This window comes from Salvelinus fontinalis, unplaced genomic scaffold, assembly GCF_029448725.1.
Source record: "Salvelinus fontinalis isolate EN_2023a unplaced genomic scaffold, ASM2944872v1 scaffold_0126, whole genome shotgun sequence".
Lineage (NCBI taxonomy): Eukaryota > Metazoa > Chordata > Actinopteri > Salmoniformes > Salmonidae > Salvelinus > Salvelinus fontinalis.
In genome coordinates, this window is record NW_026600335.1 from 118,570 (window position 1) to 138,675 (window position 20,106).

Consider the following 20,106-nt stretch of genomic DNA (forward strand, 5'->3'; position numbering starts at 1 on the left):
ATGGTCAGCATTTATTTAAAAATGTTATTTAACCTTTTTTATTTAACTAGGCTGGTGTGTGTGTGTGTGCGTGCGTGCGTGCGTGCGTGCGTGCGTGCGTGCCCTTATTTCATCAATGGGTGTACTGCACACTACTTCTTGGCAACATCAAGATGAATACATGTAGTCATTGTGACAGTGAGTCATTTCCTCTAGTAGATGATACTAAGAGTGCTTCTCTTCTCTCTCCTTCCTGTCCAGTCGCTATGAAGGCCATGAACAAGGTGGCCAGTCACATCAATGAGATGCAGAAGATCCACGAGGAGTTTGGGTTGGTGTTTGACCAGCTCATAGCGGAGCAGAGTGGAGACAAGAAAGAGGTACGGTGGTGGTGGTGTGAGACAGAGGTACGGTGGTAGTGGTGGTGTAAGACAGAGGTACGGTGGTGGTGGTGGTGTGAGACAGAGGTACGGTGGTGGTGGTGTAAAACAGAGGTTAATCTAACATGGGTGTGTTGTTAATGTAACATGGGTGTGTTGTTAATCTAACATGGGTGTGTTGTTAATGTAACATGGGTGTGTTGTTAATCTAACATGGGTGTGTTGTTAATCTAACATGGGTGTGTTGTTAATGTAACATGGGTGTGTTGTTAATGTAACATGGGTGTGTTGTTAATCTAACATGGGTGTGTAACATGGGTGTGTAACATGGGTGTGTTGTTAATGTAACATGGGTGTGTTGTTAATCTAACATGGGTGTGTTGTTAATCTAACATGGGTGTGTTGTTAATCTAACATGGGTGTGTTGTTAATGTAACATGGGTGTGTTGTTAATGTAACATGGGTGTGTTGTTAATCTAACATGGGTGTGTAACATGGGTGTGTAACATGGGTGTGTTGTTAATGTAACATGGGTGTGTTGTTAATGTAACATGGGTGTGTTGTTAATCTAACATGGGTGTGTAACATGGGTGTGTTGTTAATCTAACATGGGTGTGTAACATGGGTGTGTTGTTAATCTAACATGGGTGTGTTGTTAATCTAACATGGGTGTGTTGTTAATCTAACATGGGTGTGTTGTTAATCTAACATGGGTGTGTTGTTAATGTAACATGGGTGTGTTGTTAATCTAACATGGGTGTGTTGTTAATCTAACATGGGTGTGTTGTTAATCTAACATGGGTGTGTAACATGGGTGTGTTGTTAATCTAACATGGGTGTGTAACATGGGTGTGTTGTTAATCTAACATGGGTGTGTTGTTAATCTAACATGGGTGTGTTGTTAATGTAACATGGGTGTGTTGTTAATGTAACATGGGTGTGTTGTTAATGTAACATGGGTGTGTTGTTAATCTAACATGGGTGTGTAACATGGGTGTGTTGTTAATCTAACATGGGTGTGTTGTTAATGTAACATGGGTGTGTTGTTAATGTAACATGGGTGTGTTGTTAATCTAACATGGGTGTGTAACATGGGTGTGTAACATGGGTGTGTTGTTAATGTAACATGGGTGTGTTGTTAATGTAACATGGGTGTGTTGTTAATCTAACATGGGTGTGTAACATGGGTGTGTTGTTAATCTAACATGGGTGTGTAACATGGGTGTGTTGTTAATCTAACATGGGTGTGTTGTTAATCTAACATGGGTGTGTTGTTAATCTAACATGGGTGTGTTGTTAATCTAACATGGGTGTGTTGTTAATGTAACATGGGTGTGTTGTTAATCTAACATGGGTGTGTTGTTAATCTAACATGGGTGTGTTGTTAATCTAACATGGGTGTGTTGTTAATCTAACATGGGTGTGTAACATGGGTGTGTTGTTAATCTAACATGGGTGTGTAACATGGGTGTGTTGTTAATCTAACATGGGTGTGTTGTTAATCTAACATGGGTGTGTTGTTAATCTAACATGGGTGTGTTGTTAATGTAACATGGGTGTGTTGTTAATGTAACATGGGTGTGTTGTTAATCTAACATGGGTGTGTTGTTAATCTAACATTGCTGTAACATTAGTGTGTTGTAACATGGTTGTGTTGTGTGTTGTAGGTTGCTGATCTGTCGATGGGTGACTTGCTGCTCCACACCAGCGTAGCATGGCTCAACCCTCCCTCCTCCCTGGGCAAATGGAAGAAGGAACCCCAACTGGCTGCATTCAGTACGTTAAGGAAAATACCTAGTGTGCATCTGAAATGCACACTCAGAACCATGTAGCTAATGGGGTTCTAGAACAGGATGAATCTACTCAGAACCATGCAGCTAATGGGGTTCTAGAACAGGATGAATCTACTCAGAACCATGTAGCTAATGGGGTTCTAGTTCTAGAACAGGATGAATCTACTCAGAACCATGCAGCTAATGGGATTCTAGTTATAGAACAGGATGAATCTACTCAGAACCAAGTAGCTAATGGGGTTCTAGAACAGGATGAATCTACTCAGAACCATGTAGCTAATGGGGTTCTAGAACAGGATGAATCTACTCAGAACCATGCAGCTAATGGGGTTCTAGTTCTAGAACAGGATGAATCTACTCAGAACCAAGTAGCTAATGGGGTTCTAGAACAGGATGAATCTACTCAGAACCATGCAGCTAATGGGGTTCTAGTTCTAGAACAGGATGAATCTACTCAGAACCATGCAGCTAATGGGGTTCTAATTCTAGAACAGGATGAATCTACTCAGAACCATGCAGCTAATGGGGTTATAATTCTAGAACAGGATGAATCTACTCAGAACCATGCAGCTAATGGGGTTCTAGTTCTAGAACAGGATGAATCTACTCAGAACCAAGTAGCTAATGGGGTTCTAGAACAGGGTGAATCTACTCAGAACCATGCAGCTAATGGGGTTCTAGTTCTAGAACAGGATGAATCTACTCAGAACCATGCAGCTAATGGGGTTCTAATTCTAGAACAGGATGAATCTACTCAGAACCATGCAGCTAATGGGGTTCTAATTCTAGAACAGGATGAATCTACTCAGAACCATGCAGCTAATGGGGTTATAATTCTAGAACAGGATGAATCTACTCAGAATGCAGCTAATGGGGTTCTAGTTCTAGAACAGGATGAATCTACTCAGAACCATGCAGCTAATGGGGTTCTAATTCTAGAACAGGATGAATCTACTCAGAATGCAGCTAATGGGGTTCTAGTTCTAGAACAGGATGAATCTACTCAGAACCATGCAGCTAATGGGGTTCTAATTCTAGGAACAGGATGAATCTACTCAGAACCATGCAGCTAATTCGGTTCTAATTCTAGAACAGGATGAATCTACTCAGAACCAAGTAGCTAATGGGGTTCTAGAACAGGATGAATCTACTCAGAACCATGTAGCTAATGGGGTTCTAGAACAGGATGAATCTACTCAGAACCATGCAGCTAATGGGGTTCTAGTTCTAGAACAGGATGAATCTACTCAGAACCAAGTAGCTAATGGGGTTCTAGAACAGGGTGAATCTACTCAGAACCATGCAGCTAATGGGGTTCTAGTTCTAGAACAGGATGAATCTACTCAGAACCATGCAGCTAATGGGGTTCTAATTCTAGAACAGGATGAATCTACTCAGAACCATGCAGCTAATGGGGTTATAATTCTAGAACAGGATGAATCTACTCAGAACCATGCAGCTAATGGGGTTCTAGTTCTAGAACAGGATGAATCTACTCAGAACCATGTAGCTAATGGGGTTCTAGTTCTAGAACAGGATGAATCTACTCAGAATGCAGCTAATGGGGTTCTAATTTTAGAACAGGATGAATCTATCCAGAACCATGCAGCTAATGGGGTTCTAATTCTAGAACAGGATGAATCTACTCAGAACCATGCAGCTAATGGGGTTATAATTCTAGAACAGGATGAATCTACTCAGAATGCAGCTAATGGGGTTCTAATTCTAGAACAGGATGAATCTACTCAGAACCATGCAGCTAATGGGGTTATAATTCTAGAACAGGATGAATCTACTCAGAATGCAGCTAATGGGGTTCTAGTTCTAGAACAGGATGAATCTACTCAGAACCATGCAGCTAATGGGGTTCTAATTCTAGAACAGGATGAATCTACTCAGAATGCAGCTAATGGGGTTCTAGTTCTAGAACAGGATGAATCTACTCAGAACCATGCAGCTAATGGGGTTCTAATTCTAGGAACAGGATGAATCTACTCAGAACCATGCAGCTAATTCGGTTCTAATTCTAGAACAGGATGAATCTACTCAGAACCATGTAGCTAATTGGGTTCTAATTCTAGAACAGGATGAATCTACTCAGAACCATGTAGCTAATGGGGTTCTAATTCTAGAACAGGATGAATCTACTCAGAACCATGTAGCTAATGGGGTTCTAATTCTAGAACAGGATGAATCTACTCAGAACCATGTAGCTAATGGGGTTCTAATTCTAGAACAGGATGAATCTACTCAGAACCATGTAGCTAATGGGGTTCTAATTCTAGAACAGGATGAATCTACTCAGAACCATGTAGCTAATGGGGTTCTAATTCTAGAACAGGATGAATCTACTCAGAAACATGCAGCTAATGGGGTTCTAATTCTAGAACAGGATGAATCTACTCAGAACCATGTAGCTAATGGGGTTCTAATTCTAGAACAGGATGAATCTACTCAGAACCATGTAGCTAATGGGGTTCTAATTCTAGAACAGGATGAATCTACTCAGAACCATGTAGCTAATGGGGTTCTAATTCTAGAACAGGATGAATCTACTCAGAACCATGTAGCTAATGGGGTTCTAATTCTAGAACAGGATGAATCTACTCAGAACCATGTAGCTAATGGGGTTCTAATTCTAGAACAGGATGAATCTACTCAGAACCATGTAGCTAATGGGGTTCTAATTCTAGAACAGGATGAATCTACTCAGAACCATGCAGCTAATGGGGTTCTAATTCTAGAACAGGATGAATCTACTCAGAACCATGTAGCTAATGGGGTTCTAATTCTAGAACAGGATGAATCTACTCAGAACCATGCAGCTAATGGGGTTATAATTCTAGAACAGGATGAATCTACTCAGAATGCAGCTAATGGGGTTCTAATTCTAGAACAGGATGAATCTACTCAGAACCTTGCAGCTAATGGGGTTATAATTCTAGAACAGGATGAATCTACTCAGAATGCAGCTAATGGGGTTCTAGTTCTAGAACAGGATGAATCTACTCAGAACCATGCAGCTAATGGGGTTCTAATTCTAGAACAGGATGAATCTACTCAGAATGCAGCTAATGGGGTTCTAGTTCTAGAACAGGATGAATCTACTCAGAACCATGCAGCTAATGGGGTTCTAATTCTAGGAACAGGATGAATCTACTCAGAACCATGCAGCTAATTCGGTTCTAATTCTAGAACAGGATGAATCTACTCAGAACCAAGTAGCTAATGGGGTTCTAGAACAGGATGAATCTACTCAGAACCATGTAGCTAATGGGGTTCTAGAACAGGATGAATCTACTCAGAACCATGCAGCTAATGGGGTTCTAGTTCTAGAACAGGATGAATCTACTCAGAACCAAGTAGCTAATGGGGTTCTAGAACAGGGTGAATCTACTCAGAACCATGCAGCTAATGGGGTTCTAGTTCTAGAACAGGATGAATCTACTCAGAACCATGCAGCTAATGGGGTTCTAATTCTAGAACAGGATGAATCTACTCAGAACCATGCAGCTAATGGGGTTATAATTCTAGAACAGGATGAATCTACTCAGAACCATGCAGCTAATGGGGTTCTAGTTCTAGAACAGGATGAATCTACTCAGAACCATGTAGCTAATGGGGTTCTAGTTCTAGAACAGGATGAATCTACTCAGAATGCAGCTAATGGGGTTCTAATTTTAGAACAGGATGAATCTACTCAGAACCATGCAGCTAATGGGGTTCTAATTCTAGAACAGGATGAATCTACTCAGAACCATGCAGCTAATGGGGTTATAATTCTAGAACAGGATGAATCTACTCAGAATGCAGCTAATGGGGTTCTAATTCTAGTACAGGATGAATCTACTCAGAACCATGCAGCTAATGGGGTTATAATTCTAGAACAGGATGAATCTACTCAGAATGCAGCTAATGGGGTTCTAGTTCTAGAACAGGATGAATCTACTCAGAACCATGCAGCTAATGGGGTTCTAATTCTAGAACAGGATGAATCTACTCAGAATGCAGCTAATGGGGTTCTAGTTCTAGAACAGGATGAATCTACTCAGAACCATGCAGCTAATGGGGTTCTAATTCTAGGAACAGGATGAATCTACTCAGAACCATGCAGCTAATTCGGTTCTAATTCTAGAACAGGATGAATCTACTCAGAACCATGTAGCTAATGGGGTTCTAATTCTAGAACAGGATGAATCTACTCAGAACCATGTAGCTAATGGGGTTCTAATTCTAGAACAGGATGAATCTACTCAGAACCATGTAGCTAATGGGGTTCTAATTCTAGAACAGGATGAATCTACTCAGAACCATGTAGCTAATGGGGTTCTAATTCTAGAACAGGATGAATCTACTCAGAACCATGTAGCTAATGGGGTTCTAATTCTAGAACAGGATGAATCTACTCAGAACCATGTAGCTAATGGGGTTCTAATTCTAGAACAGGATGAATCTACTCAGAACCATGTAGCTAATGGGGTTCTAATTCTAGAACAGGATGAATCTACTCAGAACCATGTAGCTAATGGGGTTCTAATTCTAGAACAGGATGAATCTACTCAGAACCATGTAGCTAATGGGGTTCTAATTCTAGAACAGGATGAATCTACTCAGAACCATGTAGCTAATGGGGTTCTAATTCTAGAACAGGATGAATCTACTCAGAACCATGTAGCTAATGGGGTTCTAATTCTAGAACAGGATGAATCTACTCAGAACCATGCAGCTAATGGGGTTCTAATTCTAGAACAGGATGAATCTACTCAGAACCATGTAGCTAATGGGGTTCTAATTCTAGAACAGGATGAATCTACTCAGAACCATGTAGCTAATGGGGTTCTAATTCTAGAACAGGATGAATCTACTCAGAACCATGTAGCTAATGGGGTTCTAATTCTAGAACAGGATGAATCTACTCAGAACCATGTAGCTAATGGGGTTCTAATTCTAGAACAGGATGAATCTACTTAGAACCTTCTCTAGATCACTCTTAGACTGGCTGTCTGTTACATAAGGATACATGTACCACTCTGTCTAATGACATAGACTGTGTCCCCCATTTCCTATGTAGTGCACAACTTTTGACCACAGCCCATTTGGGACTGAGTGTAAGCCTGATAACTCAATGAACACATAATTATATATTATGGTAACTTGTGTATTTGAAAAGTATTACTCAAACAATGAAGTGGTTTTGAGAAATCAGTGTGAGAAGTCTTTCTGCTAACCTTTTCTTCTTCGTTCAGTCTTCAAAACAGCCGTGGTGTTTGTGTGTAAGGACGGCTCCAAGCAGAAGAAGAAAATGGTGAGTTCCTTCTCTCTTAAAGCGGCAATCAGCAGTTGAAACGATAACAAAGCGTTTCCCCACCCTTGTTTCGGTAAAAAGCAGAGGGATGGGCCTGGAGAAATGTACCACTCTGAAAATGAATAGACAGAACTATGAATGCAAGGACTGAGCAACCATGATATCATAATCTGTTGGGGGGCGGGTATCTGTTTGCTGCGGGGGGGGCGGGTATCTGTATGTTGGGGGGGCGGGTATATGTCTGCTGGGGGGGCGGGTATCTGTCTGTTGGGGGCGGGTATCTGTCTGTTGGGGGCAGGTAGCTGTCTGTTGGGGGCAGGTAGCTGTCTGCTGGGGGGTGGGTATCTGTCTGTTTGGGGGGGGGGCGGGTATCTGTCTGTTGGGGGCAGGTAGCTGTCTGTTGGGGGGCGGGTATCTGTCTGTTGGGGGTGGGTATCTGTCTGGTTGGGGCAGGTAGCTGTCTGCTGGGGGGTGGGTATCTGTCTGTTTGGGGGGGGGGGCGGGTATCTGTCTGTTGGGGGCAGGTAGCTGTCTGTTGGGGGGCGGGTATCTGTCTGTTGGGGGTGGGTATCTGTCTGTTTGGGGGGCTGGTATCTGTCTGTTGGGGAGGCGGGTATCTGTCTGTTGGGGGGCGGGTATCTGTCTGCTTGGGGGCGGGTATCTGTCTGTTGGGGGGCGGGTATCTGTCTGTTGGGGGGCGGGTATCTGTCTGCTGGGGGGGCGGGTATCTGTCTGTTGGGGGGGCGGGTATCTGTCTGCTAGGGGGCGGGTATCTGTCTGCTGGGGGGGGCGGGTATCTGTCTGTTGGGGGCAGGTAGCTGTCTGTTGGGGGGCGGGTATCAGTCTGTTGGCGGGGCGGGTATCTGTCTGTTGGGGGGCGGGTATCTGTCTGTTGGCGGGGAGGGTATCTGTCTGTTGGGGGCGGGTATCTATCTGTTGGGGGCGGGTATCTGTCTGTTGGGGGGCGGGTATCTGTCTGTTGGGGGCGGGTATCTGTCTGTTGGGCGGCGGGTATCTGTCTGCTGGGGGGCGGGTATCTGTCTGTTGGGGGCGGGTATCTGTCTGTTGGCGGGGCGGGTATCTGTCTGTTGGGGGCGGGTATCTGTCTGTTGGGAGGCGGGTATCTGTCTGCTAGGGGGCGGGTATCTGTCTGCTGGGGGGCGGGTATCTGTCTGCTGGGGGGCGGGTATCTGTCTGCTAGGGGGCGGGTATCTGTCTGCTAGGGGGCGGGTATCTGTCTGCTGGGGGGCGGGTATCTGTCTGCTGGGGGGCGGGTATCTGTATGTTGGGGGGCGGGTATCTGTATGTTGGGGGGGCGGGTATCTGTCTGCTGGGGGGGCGGGTATCTGTCTGTTGGGGGCAGGTATCTGTCTGTTGGGGGCAGGTAGCTGTCTGCTGGGGGGCGGGTATCTGTCTGTTGGGGGTGGGTATCTGTCTGTTTGGGGGGCGGGTATCTGTCTGTTGGGGGGGCGGGTATCTGTCTGTTGGGGGGCGGGTATCTGTCTGTTGGGGGGGCGGGTATCTGTCTGCTAGGGGGCGGGTATCTGTCTGCTGGGGGGGGGGGGGCGGGTATCTGTCTGCTGGGGGGGGCGGGTATCTGTATGTTGGGGGGGCGGGTATCTGTCTGCTGGGGGGGGCGGGTATCTGTCTGTTGGGGGCAGGTAGCTGTCTGCTGGGGGGCGGGTAGCTGTCTGCTGGGGGGCGGGTATCTGTCTGTTGGGGGCAGGTAGCTGTCTGTTGGGGGCAGGTAGCTGTCTGCTGGGGGGCGGGTATCTGTCTGTTTGGGGGGAGGCGGGTATCTGTCTGTTGGGGGCAGGTAGCTGTCTGTTGGGGGGCGGGTATCTGTCTGCTGGGGGGCGGGTATCTGTATGTTGGGGGGCGGGTATCTGTATGTTGGGGGGGCGGGTATCTGTCTGCTGGGGGGGCGGGTATCTGTCTGTTGGGGGCAGGTATCTGTCTGTTGGGGGCAGGTAGCTGTCTGCTGGGGGGCGGGTATCTGTCTGTTGGGGGTGGGTATCTGTCTGTTTGGGGGGCGGGTATCTGTCTGTTGGGGGGGCGGGTATCTGTCTGTTGGGGGGCGGGTATCTGTCTGTTGGGGGGGCGGGTATCTGTCTGCTAGGGGGCGGGTATCTGTCTGCTGGGGGGGGGGGGGCGGGTATCTGTCTGCTGGGGGGGGCGGGTATCTGTATGTTGGGGGGGCGGGTATCTGTCTGCTGGGGGGGGCGGGTATCTGTCTGTTGGGGGCAGGTAGCTGTCTGCTGGGGGGCGGGTAGCTGTCTGCTGGGGGGCGGGTATCTGTCTGTTGGGGGCAGGTAGCTGTCTGTTGGGGGCAGGTAGCTGTCTGCTGGGGGGCGGGTATCTGTCTGTTTGGGGGGAGGCGGGTATCTGTCTGTTGGGGGCAGGTAGCTGTCTGTTGGGGGGCGGGTATCTGTCTGTTGGGGGGGGGCGGGTATCTGTCTGTTGGGGGGGCGGGTATCTGTCTGTTGGGGGGGCGGGTATCTGTCTGCTGGGGGGCGGGTATCTGTCTGTTGGCGGGGAGGGTATCTGTCTGTTGGGGGGCGGGTATCTGTCTGTTGGGGGGCGGGTATCTGTCTGTTGGGGGGCGGGTATCTGTCTGTTGGGGGGCGGGTATCTGTCTGCTGGGGGGCGGGTATCTGTCTGTTGGGGGGCGGGTATCTGTCTGTTGGGGGCGGGTATCTGTCTGTTGGGGGGCGGGTATCTGTCTGTTGGCGGGGCGGGTATCTGTCTGTTGGGGGGCGGGTATCTGTCTGTTGGCGGGGCGGGTATCTGTCTGTTGGGGGGCGGGTATCTGTCTGTTGGCGGGGAGGGTATCTGTCTGTTGGGGGCGGGTATCTATCTGTTGGGGGCGGGTATCTGTCTGTTGGGGGGCGGGTATCTGTTGGGGGGCGGGTATCTGTCTGTTGGCGGGGCGGGTATCTGTCTATTGGGGGCGGGTATCTAAGGTCTGTGTGTGTGTCTCTCAGGGTGGGTCCCATCGAGCGTCATCAGTCTCGTCTGAAGACAAGGACCCCTTCCGCTTCCGTCACATGATCTCCACAGACACCCTCCAAGTCCGAGCCCTCAACAACCAAGGTACAGTACAGTATAGAGCCCTCAATAACCAAGGTACAGTATAGAGCCCTCAATAACCAAGGTACTGTACAGTATAGAGCCCTCTATAACCAAGGTACTGTACAGTATAGAGCCCTCAATAACCAAGGTACAGTATAGAGCCCTCAATAACCAAGGTACTGTACAGTATAGAGCCCTCAATAACCAAGGTACAGTATAGAGCCCTCAATAACCAAGGTACTGTACAGTATAGAGCCCTCTATAACCAAGGTACAGTATAGAGCCCTCAATAACCAAGGTACTGTACAGTATAGAGCCCTCTATAACCAAGGTACAGTTCAACAGAGAGCCCTCAATAACCAAGTTACTGTGCAGTTCAATATAGAACCCTCAACAACCAATGTGCAGTACAGTTCAATATAGAGCCCTCAATAACCAATTTACAGTTCAATATAGAGCCCTCAATAACCAATTTACAGTTCAATATAGAGCCCTCAATAACCAATTTACAGTTCAATATAGAGCCCTCAATAACCAATTTACAGTTCAATATAGAGCCCTCAATAACCAATTTACAGTTCAATATAGAGCCCTCAATAACCAATTTACAGTTCAATATAGAGCCCTCAATAACCAATTTACAGTTCAATATAGAGCCCTCAATAACCAATTTACAGTTCAATATAGAGCCCTCAATAACCAATTTACAGTTCAATATAGAGCCCTCAATAACCAAGGTACAGTTCAATATAGAGCCCTCAATAACCAATTTACAGTTCAATATAGAGCCCTCAATATCCAAGGTACAGTTCAATATAGAGCCCTCAATAACCAATTTACAGTTCAATATAGAGCCCTCAAAAACCAATGTATAGTTCAATATGGAGCCCTCAATAACCACGGTACAGTTCAATATGGAGCCCTCAATAACCAATTTACAGTTCAATATAGAGCCCTCAAAATCCAAGGTACATTACAGTTCAATATAGAGCCTCAATATCCAAGGTACAGTTCAATATAGAGCCCTCAAAATCCAAGGTACATTACAGTTCAATATAGAGCCCTCAATAACCAAGGTACTGTACAGTTCAATATAGAGCCATCAGTAACCAAGGTACAGTTCAATATAGAGCCCTCAAAATCCAAGGTACATTACAGTTCAATATAGAGCCTCAATATCCAAGGTACAGTTCACTATAGAGCCCTCAAAAGCCAAGGTACTTTACAGTTCAATATAGAGCCCTCAAAATCCAAGGTACATTACAGTTCAATATAGAGCCTCAATATCCAAGGTACAGTTCAATATAGAGCCCTCATTAACCAAGGTACTGTACAGTTCAATATAGAACCCTCAATAACCAAGGTATAGTTCAATATGGAGCCCTCAATAACCAAGGTACTTTACAGTTCACTATAGAGCCCTCAATAACCAAGGTACTGTACAGTTCAATATAGAGCCCACATTAACCAAGGTACAGTTCAATATAGAGCCCTCAATAACCAAGGTATAGTTCAATATAGAACCCTCAATAACCAAGGTATAGTTCAATATGGAGCCCTCAATAACCAAGGTACTGTGCAGTTCAATATGGAGCCCTCAATAACCAAGGTACTGTGCAGTTCAATATAGAGCCCTCAATAACCAAGGTACAGTTTAATATAGCCATCCTTTACATTGATGACAGCTTTGCACACTCTTGACATTCTCTCAACCAGCTTCATAAGGTAGTCACTTGGAATGCATTTCAATTAACAGGTGAGCCTTCTTAAAAGGTAATTTGTGGAATTTCTTCCCTTAATGCGTTTGAGCCAATCAGTTGTTTTTGTGACAAGGTAGGAAAATAGCCCTATTTGGCAAAATACCACATCCATATTATGTCAAGAACAGCTCAAATAAGAAAAGAGAAATGACAGCCCATCATTATTTTAAGACATGAAGGTCAGACAATCCAGAAAACTTTGAAAGTTTATTCCAAGTGCAGTTACAAAAACCATCATGTTCTATGATGAAACTGGTTCTCATGAGGACCGCCACAGGAAAGGAAGACCCAGAGTCACCTCTGCAGCAGAGGATAAGTTCATTAGAGTTAACAGCCTCAGAAATTGTAGCCCAAATAAATGCTTCACAGAGTTCAAGTAACAGACACATCTCAACATCAACTGTTCAGAGGAGACTGTGTGAACCATGCCTTCAGGGGTCGAATTGCTGCAAAGAAACCACTACTAAAGGACACCAAAAAGAAGAAGAGACTTACTTGGGCCAAGAAACACGAGCAATGGACATTAGACCGGTGGATATTTGTCCTTTGGTCTGATGAGTCCAAATTAGAGATTTTTGGTTCCAACCGCCGTGTCTTTGTGAGATGCAGAGTAGGTGAACGGATGATCTCTGCATGTGCGGTTCCCACTGTGAAGCATGGAGGAGGAGGTGTGATTGTGTGGGGGTGCTTTGCTGGTGACACTGTCGGTGATTTATTTAGAATTCAAGGCACACTTAACCAGCATGGTTACCACAGCATTCTGCAGCGATATACCATCATATCTGGTTTGCGCTTCGTCCCGCTATCATTTGTTTTTCAACAGGACAATGACCCAACACACCTCCAGGCTGTGTAAGGGCTCTTTTACCAAGAATGAGTGTGATGGAGTGCTGCATCAGATGACCTGGCCTCCACAATCCCCCGACCTCAACCCAATTGAGATGGTTTGGGATGAGTTGGACCGCAGAGTGAAGGAAAAGCTGCCAACAAGTGCTCAGCATATGTGGGCACTCCTTCAAGACTGTTGGAAAAGCATTCCAAGTGAAGCTGGTTGAGAGAATGCCAAGAGTGTGCAAATTTGTCATCAAGGCAAAGAGTGGCTATTTGAATAATCTCAAATATAAAGTATATTTTGATTTGTTTAACAATCTTTTGGTTACTACATGATTCTATATGTGTTATTTCATAGGGTTGATGTTTTCACTATTAATCTACAATGTAGAAAATAGTAAAAATAAAGAAAAACCCTTTAATGTGTAGTAGGTGTGTCCAAACTTTTGACTGGTACTGAAAACTCTTAAAATTCAACCATTCCTGTATTGATTTAGTGATGTCCTTCTCTGTCTGAACAGACACAATTTTGTAATCTCCATTTCTCAAATCAAAAGTGTATTTGTCACGTGCGCCAAATACCACAGGTGTAGACCTTACAGCGAAATGCTTACTTACAGGCTCTAACCAATAGTGCAGAGAAAAAAAGGTGTGTGTAGGTAAGTAAAGAAATAAAACAACAGTAAAAAGACATTTGAAAATAAGAGTAGAAAGGCTACATACAGACACCAGTTAGTCAGGCTGATTGAGGTAGTATGTACATGTAGATATGGTTAAAGTGACTATGCATATGTGATAAACAGAGAGTAGCACCAGTGTAAAAGAGGGGTTGGGGGACACACACAATGTAAATAGTCCAGGTAGCCATTTAGTTAACTGTTCAGGAGTCTTATGACTTGGTGGTAAAAACTGTTGAGAAGCCTTTTTGTCCTAGACTTGGCACTCCGGTACCGCTTACCATGCGGTAGTAGAGAGAACAGTCTATGACTGGGGTGGCTGAATAGACACAATTTTGTAATCTCCTTCTCTGTCAGAATAGACATATAATTTTGTAATCTCCTTCTCTGTCAGAATAGACATATGATTGAGTGAAATGAAGATAATGAATGACTACAGATGAGCTGTTCTGTACGTGAGGTTATAACTACTGTGTGTGTGTGTGTGTGTGTGTGTGTGTGTGTGTGTGTGTGTGTGTGTGTTCCGTGCAGAAGGAGAGGGCTCTGCCGTGTGTGAGATCGTCCACGTCAAGTCCGAGTCAGAAGGACGGCCGGAGAGGATATTTCACCTGTGCTGCAGGTGAGCCTCCTGATCTTATTTGACCACCTGATGTCTGTCAGTCCTGACTGAAGACAACAATGTCACTGATTTATTTTTGGAACCACCATCGATAGCTTTTAATAGTTTTTAAATTTTAAACACATGAATTGTTTTCATATTTAATTAATTTATTGATGCCCAAAGCGTGCTGTAAGAGGGGAAGCTCGTTGACGCTGATTAATGCTGTGGATGTTGACCTATATATGTCTCAACCATCTGAGAATGTCTTAATAATCCACCCAATTAAAATCCACTTCTGTCTCATCCAGTTCTGTGGACAGTAAGAAGGACTTCCTGAAGACAGTCCACTCCATCCTGAGGGATAAACAACGACGTCAGCTGATGAAGACAGAGTCTCTACCTCCCAACCAGCAGTATGTCCCCTTCGGAGGCAAACGCCTCTGTGCCCTGAAAGGAGCCAGACCTGCCATGAACAGAGCAGGTAGGTGCTGTCGGGAGAGGTGTGGAGGATGGGTGCTGTCCAGAGGGGTGTGGAGGATGGGTGCTGTCGGGAGAGGTGTGGAGGATGGGTGCTGTCGAGAGAGGTGTGGAGGATGGGTGCTGTCGAGAGAGGTGTGGAGGATGGGTGATGTCGGGAGAGGTGTGGAGGATGGGTGCTGTCGGGAGAGGTGTGGAGGATGGGTGCTGTCGAGAGAGGTGTGGAGGATGGGTGCTGTCGAGAGAGGTGTGGAGAATGGGTGATGTCGGGAGAGGTGTGGAGGATGGGTGTTGTCAGGAGAGGTGTGGAGGATGGGTGCTGCCGGGAGAGGTGTGGAGGATGGGTGCTGTGGGGAGAGGTGTGGAGGATGGGTGCTGTCAGGAGAGGTGTGGAGGATGGGTGCTGTCGGGAGAGGTGTGGAGGATGGGTGCTGTCGAGAGAGGTGTGGAGGATGTTAGGTGTGGAGCATGGGTGCTGTCGGGAGAGGTGTGGAGGATGGGTGCTGTCGGGAGAGGTGTGGAGGATGGGTGCTGTCGAGAGAGGTGTGGAGAATGGGTGCTGTCGAGAGGTGTGGAGCATGGGTGCTGTGGGGAGAGGTGTGGAGGATGGGTGCTGTCGAAGGGGTGTGGAGGATGGGTGCTGTCGGGAGAGGTGTGGAGGATGGGTGCTGTCGGGAGAGGTGTGGAGGATGGGTGCTGTCGAAGGGGTGTGGAGGATGGGTGCTGTCGAAAGGGGTGTGGAGGATGTTAGGTGTGGAGGATGGGTGCTGTCGGGAGAGGTGTGGAGGATGGGTGCTGTCGAAGGGGTGTGGAGGATGGGTGCTGTCGAAAGGGGTGTGGAGGATGTTAGGTGTGGAGGATGGGTGCTGTCGGGAGAGGTGTGGAGGATGGGTGCTGTCGAGAGAGGTGTGGAGGATGGGTGCTGTCCAGAGGGGTGTGGAGGATGGGTGCTGTCGGGAGAGGTGTGGAGGATGGGTGCTGTCGGGAGAGGTGTGGAGGATGGGTGCTGTCGGGAGAGGTGTGGAGGATGGGTGCTGTCGGGAAAGGTGTGGAGGATGGGTGCTGTCGGGAGAGGTGTGGAGGATGGGTGCTGTCGAGAGAGGTGTGGAGGATGGGTCCTGTCGAGAGAGGTGTGGAGGATGGGTGCTGTCGAGAGAGGTGTGGAGGATGGGTGCTGTCGAGAGAGGTGTGGAGGATGGGTGCTGTCGAGAGAGGTGTGGAGGATGGGTGCTGTCGGGAGAGGTGTGGAGGATGGGTGCTGTCGGGAGAGGTGTGGAGGATGGGTGCTGTCGAGAGAGGTGTGGAGGATGGGTGCTGTCGAGAGAGGTGTGGAAGATGGGTGCTGTCGAGAGAGGTGTGGAGGATGGGTGCTGTCGGAAGAGGTGTGGAGGATGGGTGCTGTCGAGAGAGGTGTGGAGGATGGGTGCTGTCGAGAGAGGTGTGGAGGATGGGTGCTGTCGGAAGAGGTGTGGAGGATGGGTGCTGTCGGGAGAGGTGTGGAGGATGGGATGGAGGGTGGGGTGAGCGTGATGATTAAAGCAGGTAAAAGCTAACATCTAGCTTATGCTGTGTTTATATTATACCTCATCTTACCTCATCTTACCTCATCCCCATATTATTACTTACCTCTTGCTCTTTTGCACCCCAGTATCTCTACTTGCACATCATCATCTGCACATCTATTCACTCCAGTGTTATTGCTAAATTGTAATTATTTTCGCCCTCTAGGGCCTATTTAATTCCTTACCTCCCTACTCTTCTACATTTGCACACACTGTACATATATTTTCCTATTTTTGTGTTATTGACTCTACGTTTGTTTATGTGTAACTCTGTGTTGTTCTTTTTGTCGCACTGCTTTGCTTTATCTTGGCCAGGTCGCAGTTGTAAATGAGAACTTGTTCTCAACTGTCCGACCAGGTTAAATAAAAGGTGAAATAAAAACATTGATGTTGAAGCAAGGTTATATAATCAATTCATCCCACTGAAACCATGATATGTGTCTGTCTTTCCTTCTGCAGTGTCAGACCCGGCGCGGACCCTGGGCCGGAGGAAACTGGTGAGGAACCGTTTCACCATCGACACGGACATCGTCTTCGACGGCGAGCCGGACCAGGAGTCCCCTCTGTCCCCACTGTCCCCTGAAGAGCTTGAGGGACAGGGACAAAAGGAAGGACAGGGACGGGGAGAGGTGCAGACAGGGGATACAGACCGCTGGGTGGAGGAGCAGTTTGACCTGGAGCGCTACGAGGAGGAGGCGCAGGTGAAAGGAGGAGGAGACGTTAAAGAGACAGACATCCTTAGTGACGATGACGATTTCTGCCAGTCTGTCGGAGGACCCTCCTCTGAACCTCCATCCACCGCAGACCTTGAAGGGCCTGTAGGGGCCCTGTCCTTGGGAGAAGAAGGCAAAGAGGTGGGCCCTAAACACCTCCAGCCCCAGGGAGCCATGGGGACCACTACCCCAGAGATGAGGCTCCCCCACCTGGGGAAGCAGTGTGCTCTGGTTGGGGTGAGCGTGGATGACCAGGGGTCTAGGGGGGAAGCTAAGGACATCTGGGTACGCAGGGAGGACTGTCCTCCGGACTCACCAGAACTAGACTAGAAGAGGAGAGAGAACTCTACAGACAGTAGTGTGCCTCAGACAGAGAGCTTTACATGACTCCTTTTTAGTGTACTTCTTTTGACCAGGTCCTATAGGGTATCCCATTGGCCCCTGGTAAAAAAAAGGAATGCACTATATAGGGTACATTTTGGGACACAGTTCATGGGCTTCAAGACCAGAGACGATCCAGTGAAGTCAATCAATCCCCATCCGACCACAATGCATGTGTATAGACATGTATGGTACGTCTACTGTGAGAGTTCTCCTGTGGTTGAATGTGTTGTTTTTTTGTAGTGTACAGATAGACTGGTGAACATCGAACTGAGAAGCCCTCCAATGGGAGCCATACTGGAATACAAGGAGAGGAGAGCGGTCTTATCCAATCAACCAATGATATAGCGACATGGAGGGCTCGTCCAATCGTGGTGACGTTAGAGGCCAAGCTGTAAGAGATTGACACTGACCGTCTGTCTAGCGGTACAATCACGGACCCTGATCAATACTGTTGATTGGCATGGTTTGCACATAGGGGTAGATTCCTGGGGTTACTATAGGTTCCTGCTTATTGTTGCCACGTGGGTATTTGTTGTGAACACATGAATCCTTGTCTGAGAGACAGAGACTTTTGTATCATAGTAAAGGGCTGTATATTATTTAAATATCAAAATAATACTCGACGGTAGAGGACAGCCTAGTCTTTAAGTCGCCTGTTTTCACAGTATTTTATCTACTCAGTTTCTCGATTTACTTCCCTTGTTGTGTATATCATTTTGACCTCCTGTTTTGCAAACCGAAACCAGGCTCTATTTTATTTTTTTTGTCTTAAAACTATTTTGTTCGTTCTGTGATGACATAGAATAACAGATGTGTGTTTTATTGACCTCATCTTCACTCTTCACTTAAAGGATTTCAATTGTCTTTTAACAAAATCCTGTTTTACTTGAATTGTCATATTATTTTTGTTATTTTTTTCCGTCTTTTATTTTTTATTTTTTTAACTTTCCGACCATTTTATCGACCTTTTACTGCTCTTCATGACACCCGTTCTGATTTACTACACCCTGTCACCTTTTATTATTACCTACACTGTTGGTGCACGTCTTTGTTGTGGACAACTTGCACATACATTCATTACATTCAAGTATTTTACTGTTAAGAAAATTAAATCTTGTTGTTTCACCATCAATAATGCATTTTCAAAACCATGTTTTTTTATTTATTTGTTAAGTGAATTGGTGTTGATTATATTTTTTTGGGGGGGGGGCACCGAAACAGACAACCCCCCACACAGAAAAAAAAACCTTCTCAAATACATGTAAAACTTGCTGGATGCAATCAAGATGGTGAAGATGTCTACACTAGTGTCAAATGGTGAAAAGAAATCCTATAATATTACTAATAATACTTGTGAAACAACCCATTGTGCTACTAAGACTACATTTGTATTACTCTGTATGTAAATATTACAATGTGTTGATATCATATCAAATAAATCGGTTTCCTACTTACAGCATTTACAGCACTGTACTGTTGTTTTGTGTCATGGTTTGGTTCAACCTCAGCCTCTACTGGCATCTATAGGACTGTGAAAGGTCGTAGAGAACCGGTTTGTCAAGAGACAGAGCGACAGTTCGGTACAATATGCCCAGACCTGAGGAGAGGGACAGAGGGGAGGAAGGGAGGGACAGGGGCGAGGGACAGGGGGAAGGAAGGGAGGGACAGAGGGGAGGAAGGGAGGGACAGAGGGGAGGAAGGGAGGGACAGGGGGAAGGAAGGGAGGGACAGGGGGGAGGAAGGGAGGGACAGGGGTGAGGGACAGGGGGGAAGGAAGGGGGAGACGGGGAGGAAGGGAGGGACAGGGGTGAAGAAGGGAGGGACAGGGGGGAAGGAAGGAAGGGAGGGACAGGGGGGAAGGAAGTTAGGGACAGGGGGAAGGGAGGGGCGAGGGACAGAGGGGAGGGACAGGGGGGAAGGAAGGGAGAGACGGGGGATGAATGGAGGGACAGGGGTTAGGAAGGAAGGGACATGGGGGAGGAAGGGAGGGACAGGGGAGAGGGACAGAGGGGAGGGACAGGTGGAAGGAAGTGAGGGACAGGGGGAAGGAAGTGAGGGACAGGGGGGAGGAAGGGAGGGACAGGGAAGGGAGGAAGAGGGACAGGGGGAAGGGAGGAAGAGGGACAGGTGGAAGGAAGGGAGGGACAGGGAGGAGGAAGTGAGGAACAGGGGGGAGGAAGGGAGGGACAGGGGGGAGGAAGAGGGACAGGGGGAAGGGAGGAAGAGGGACAGGTGGAAGGAAGGGAGGGACAGGGAGGAGGAAGTGAGGAACAGGGGGGAGGAAGGGAGGGACAGGGGGGAGGAAGGAAGGGAGGAACAGGGGGAAGGAAGGGAGGGACAAGGGGGAGGAAGGGAGGGACAGGGGCGAGGAAGAGTGGCAGACGGGAGGAGAGCAGGGAGGTATAGGTGTATTTGCTTGGCCCTTGTCATGAGAACAAGGAGCAGCCGTGGTTTTCCCTCCCTGATCCCATCCCTCCCTGTCAGTCTGCTCTGGTCTGTAACCACTAACAGGACAGAACAGGGCTGTCTGGCTGTAGATATACAGGTGTTTTCCTAGGACACGAACATGTCA

General features: G+C 47.0%; 1 protein-coding gene across 1 annotated transcript in view; it reads left to right on the forward strand.

Annotated features, from left to right (window-relative positions):
• The window catches only part of LOC129843364 (rho guanine nucleotide exchange factor TIAM1-like), a 127,782-nt gene extending 108,785 nt beyond the window's left edge, over positions 1–18,997 (forward strand). Inside the window, 9 exon segments of the mRNA XM_055912064.1 lie at positions 241–359; positions 2,027–2,135; positions 7,399–7,457; positions 10,442–10,550; positions 14,329–14,416; positions 14,707–14,879; positions 16,897–17,387; positions 17,775–17,804; positions 17,807–18,997. Of these exon segments, the coding sequence (XP_055768039.1) occupies positions 241–359; positions 2,027–2,135; positions 7,399–7,457; positions 10,442–10,550; positions 14,329–14,416; positions 14,707–14,879; positions 16,897–17,387; positions 17,775–17,804; positions 17,807–17,929 (1,301 nt within the window). The 3' untranslated portion in view covers positions 17,930–18,997.
• Positions 18,998–20,106: the final 1,109 nt, after the last annotated feature.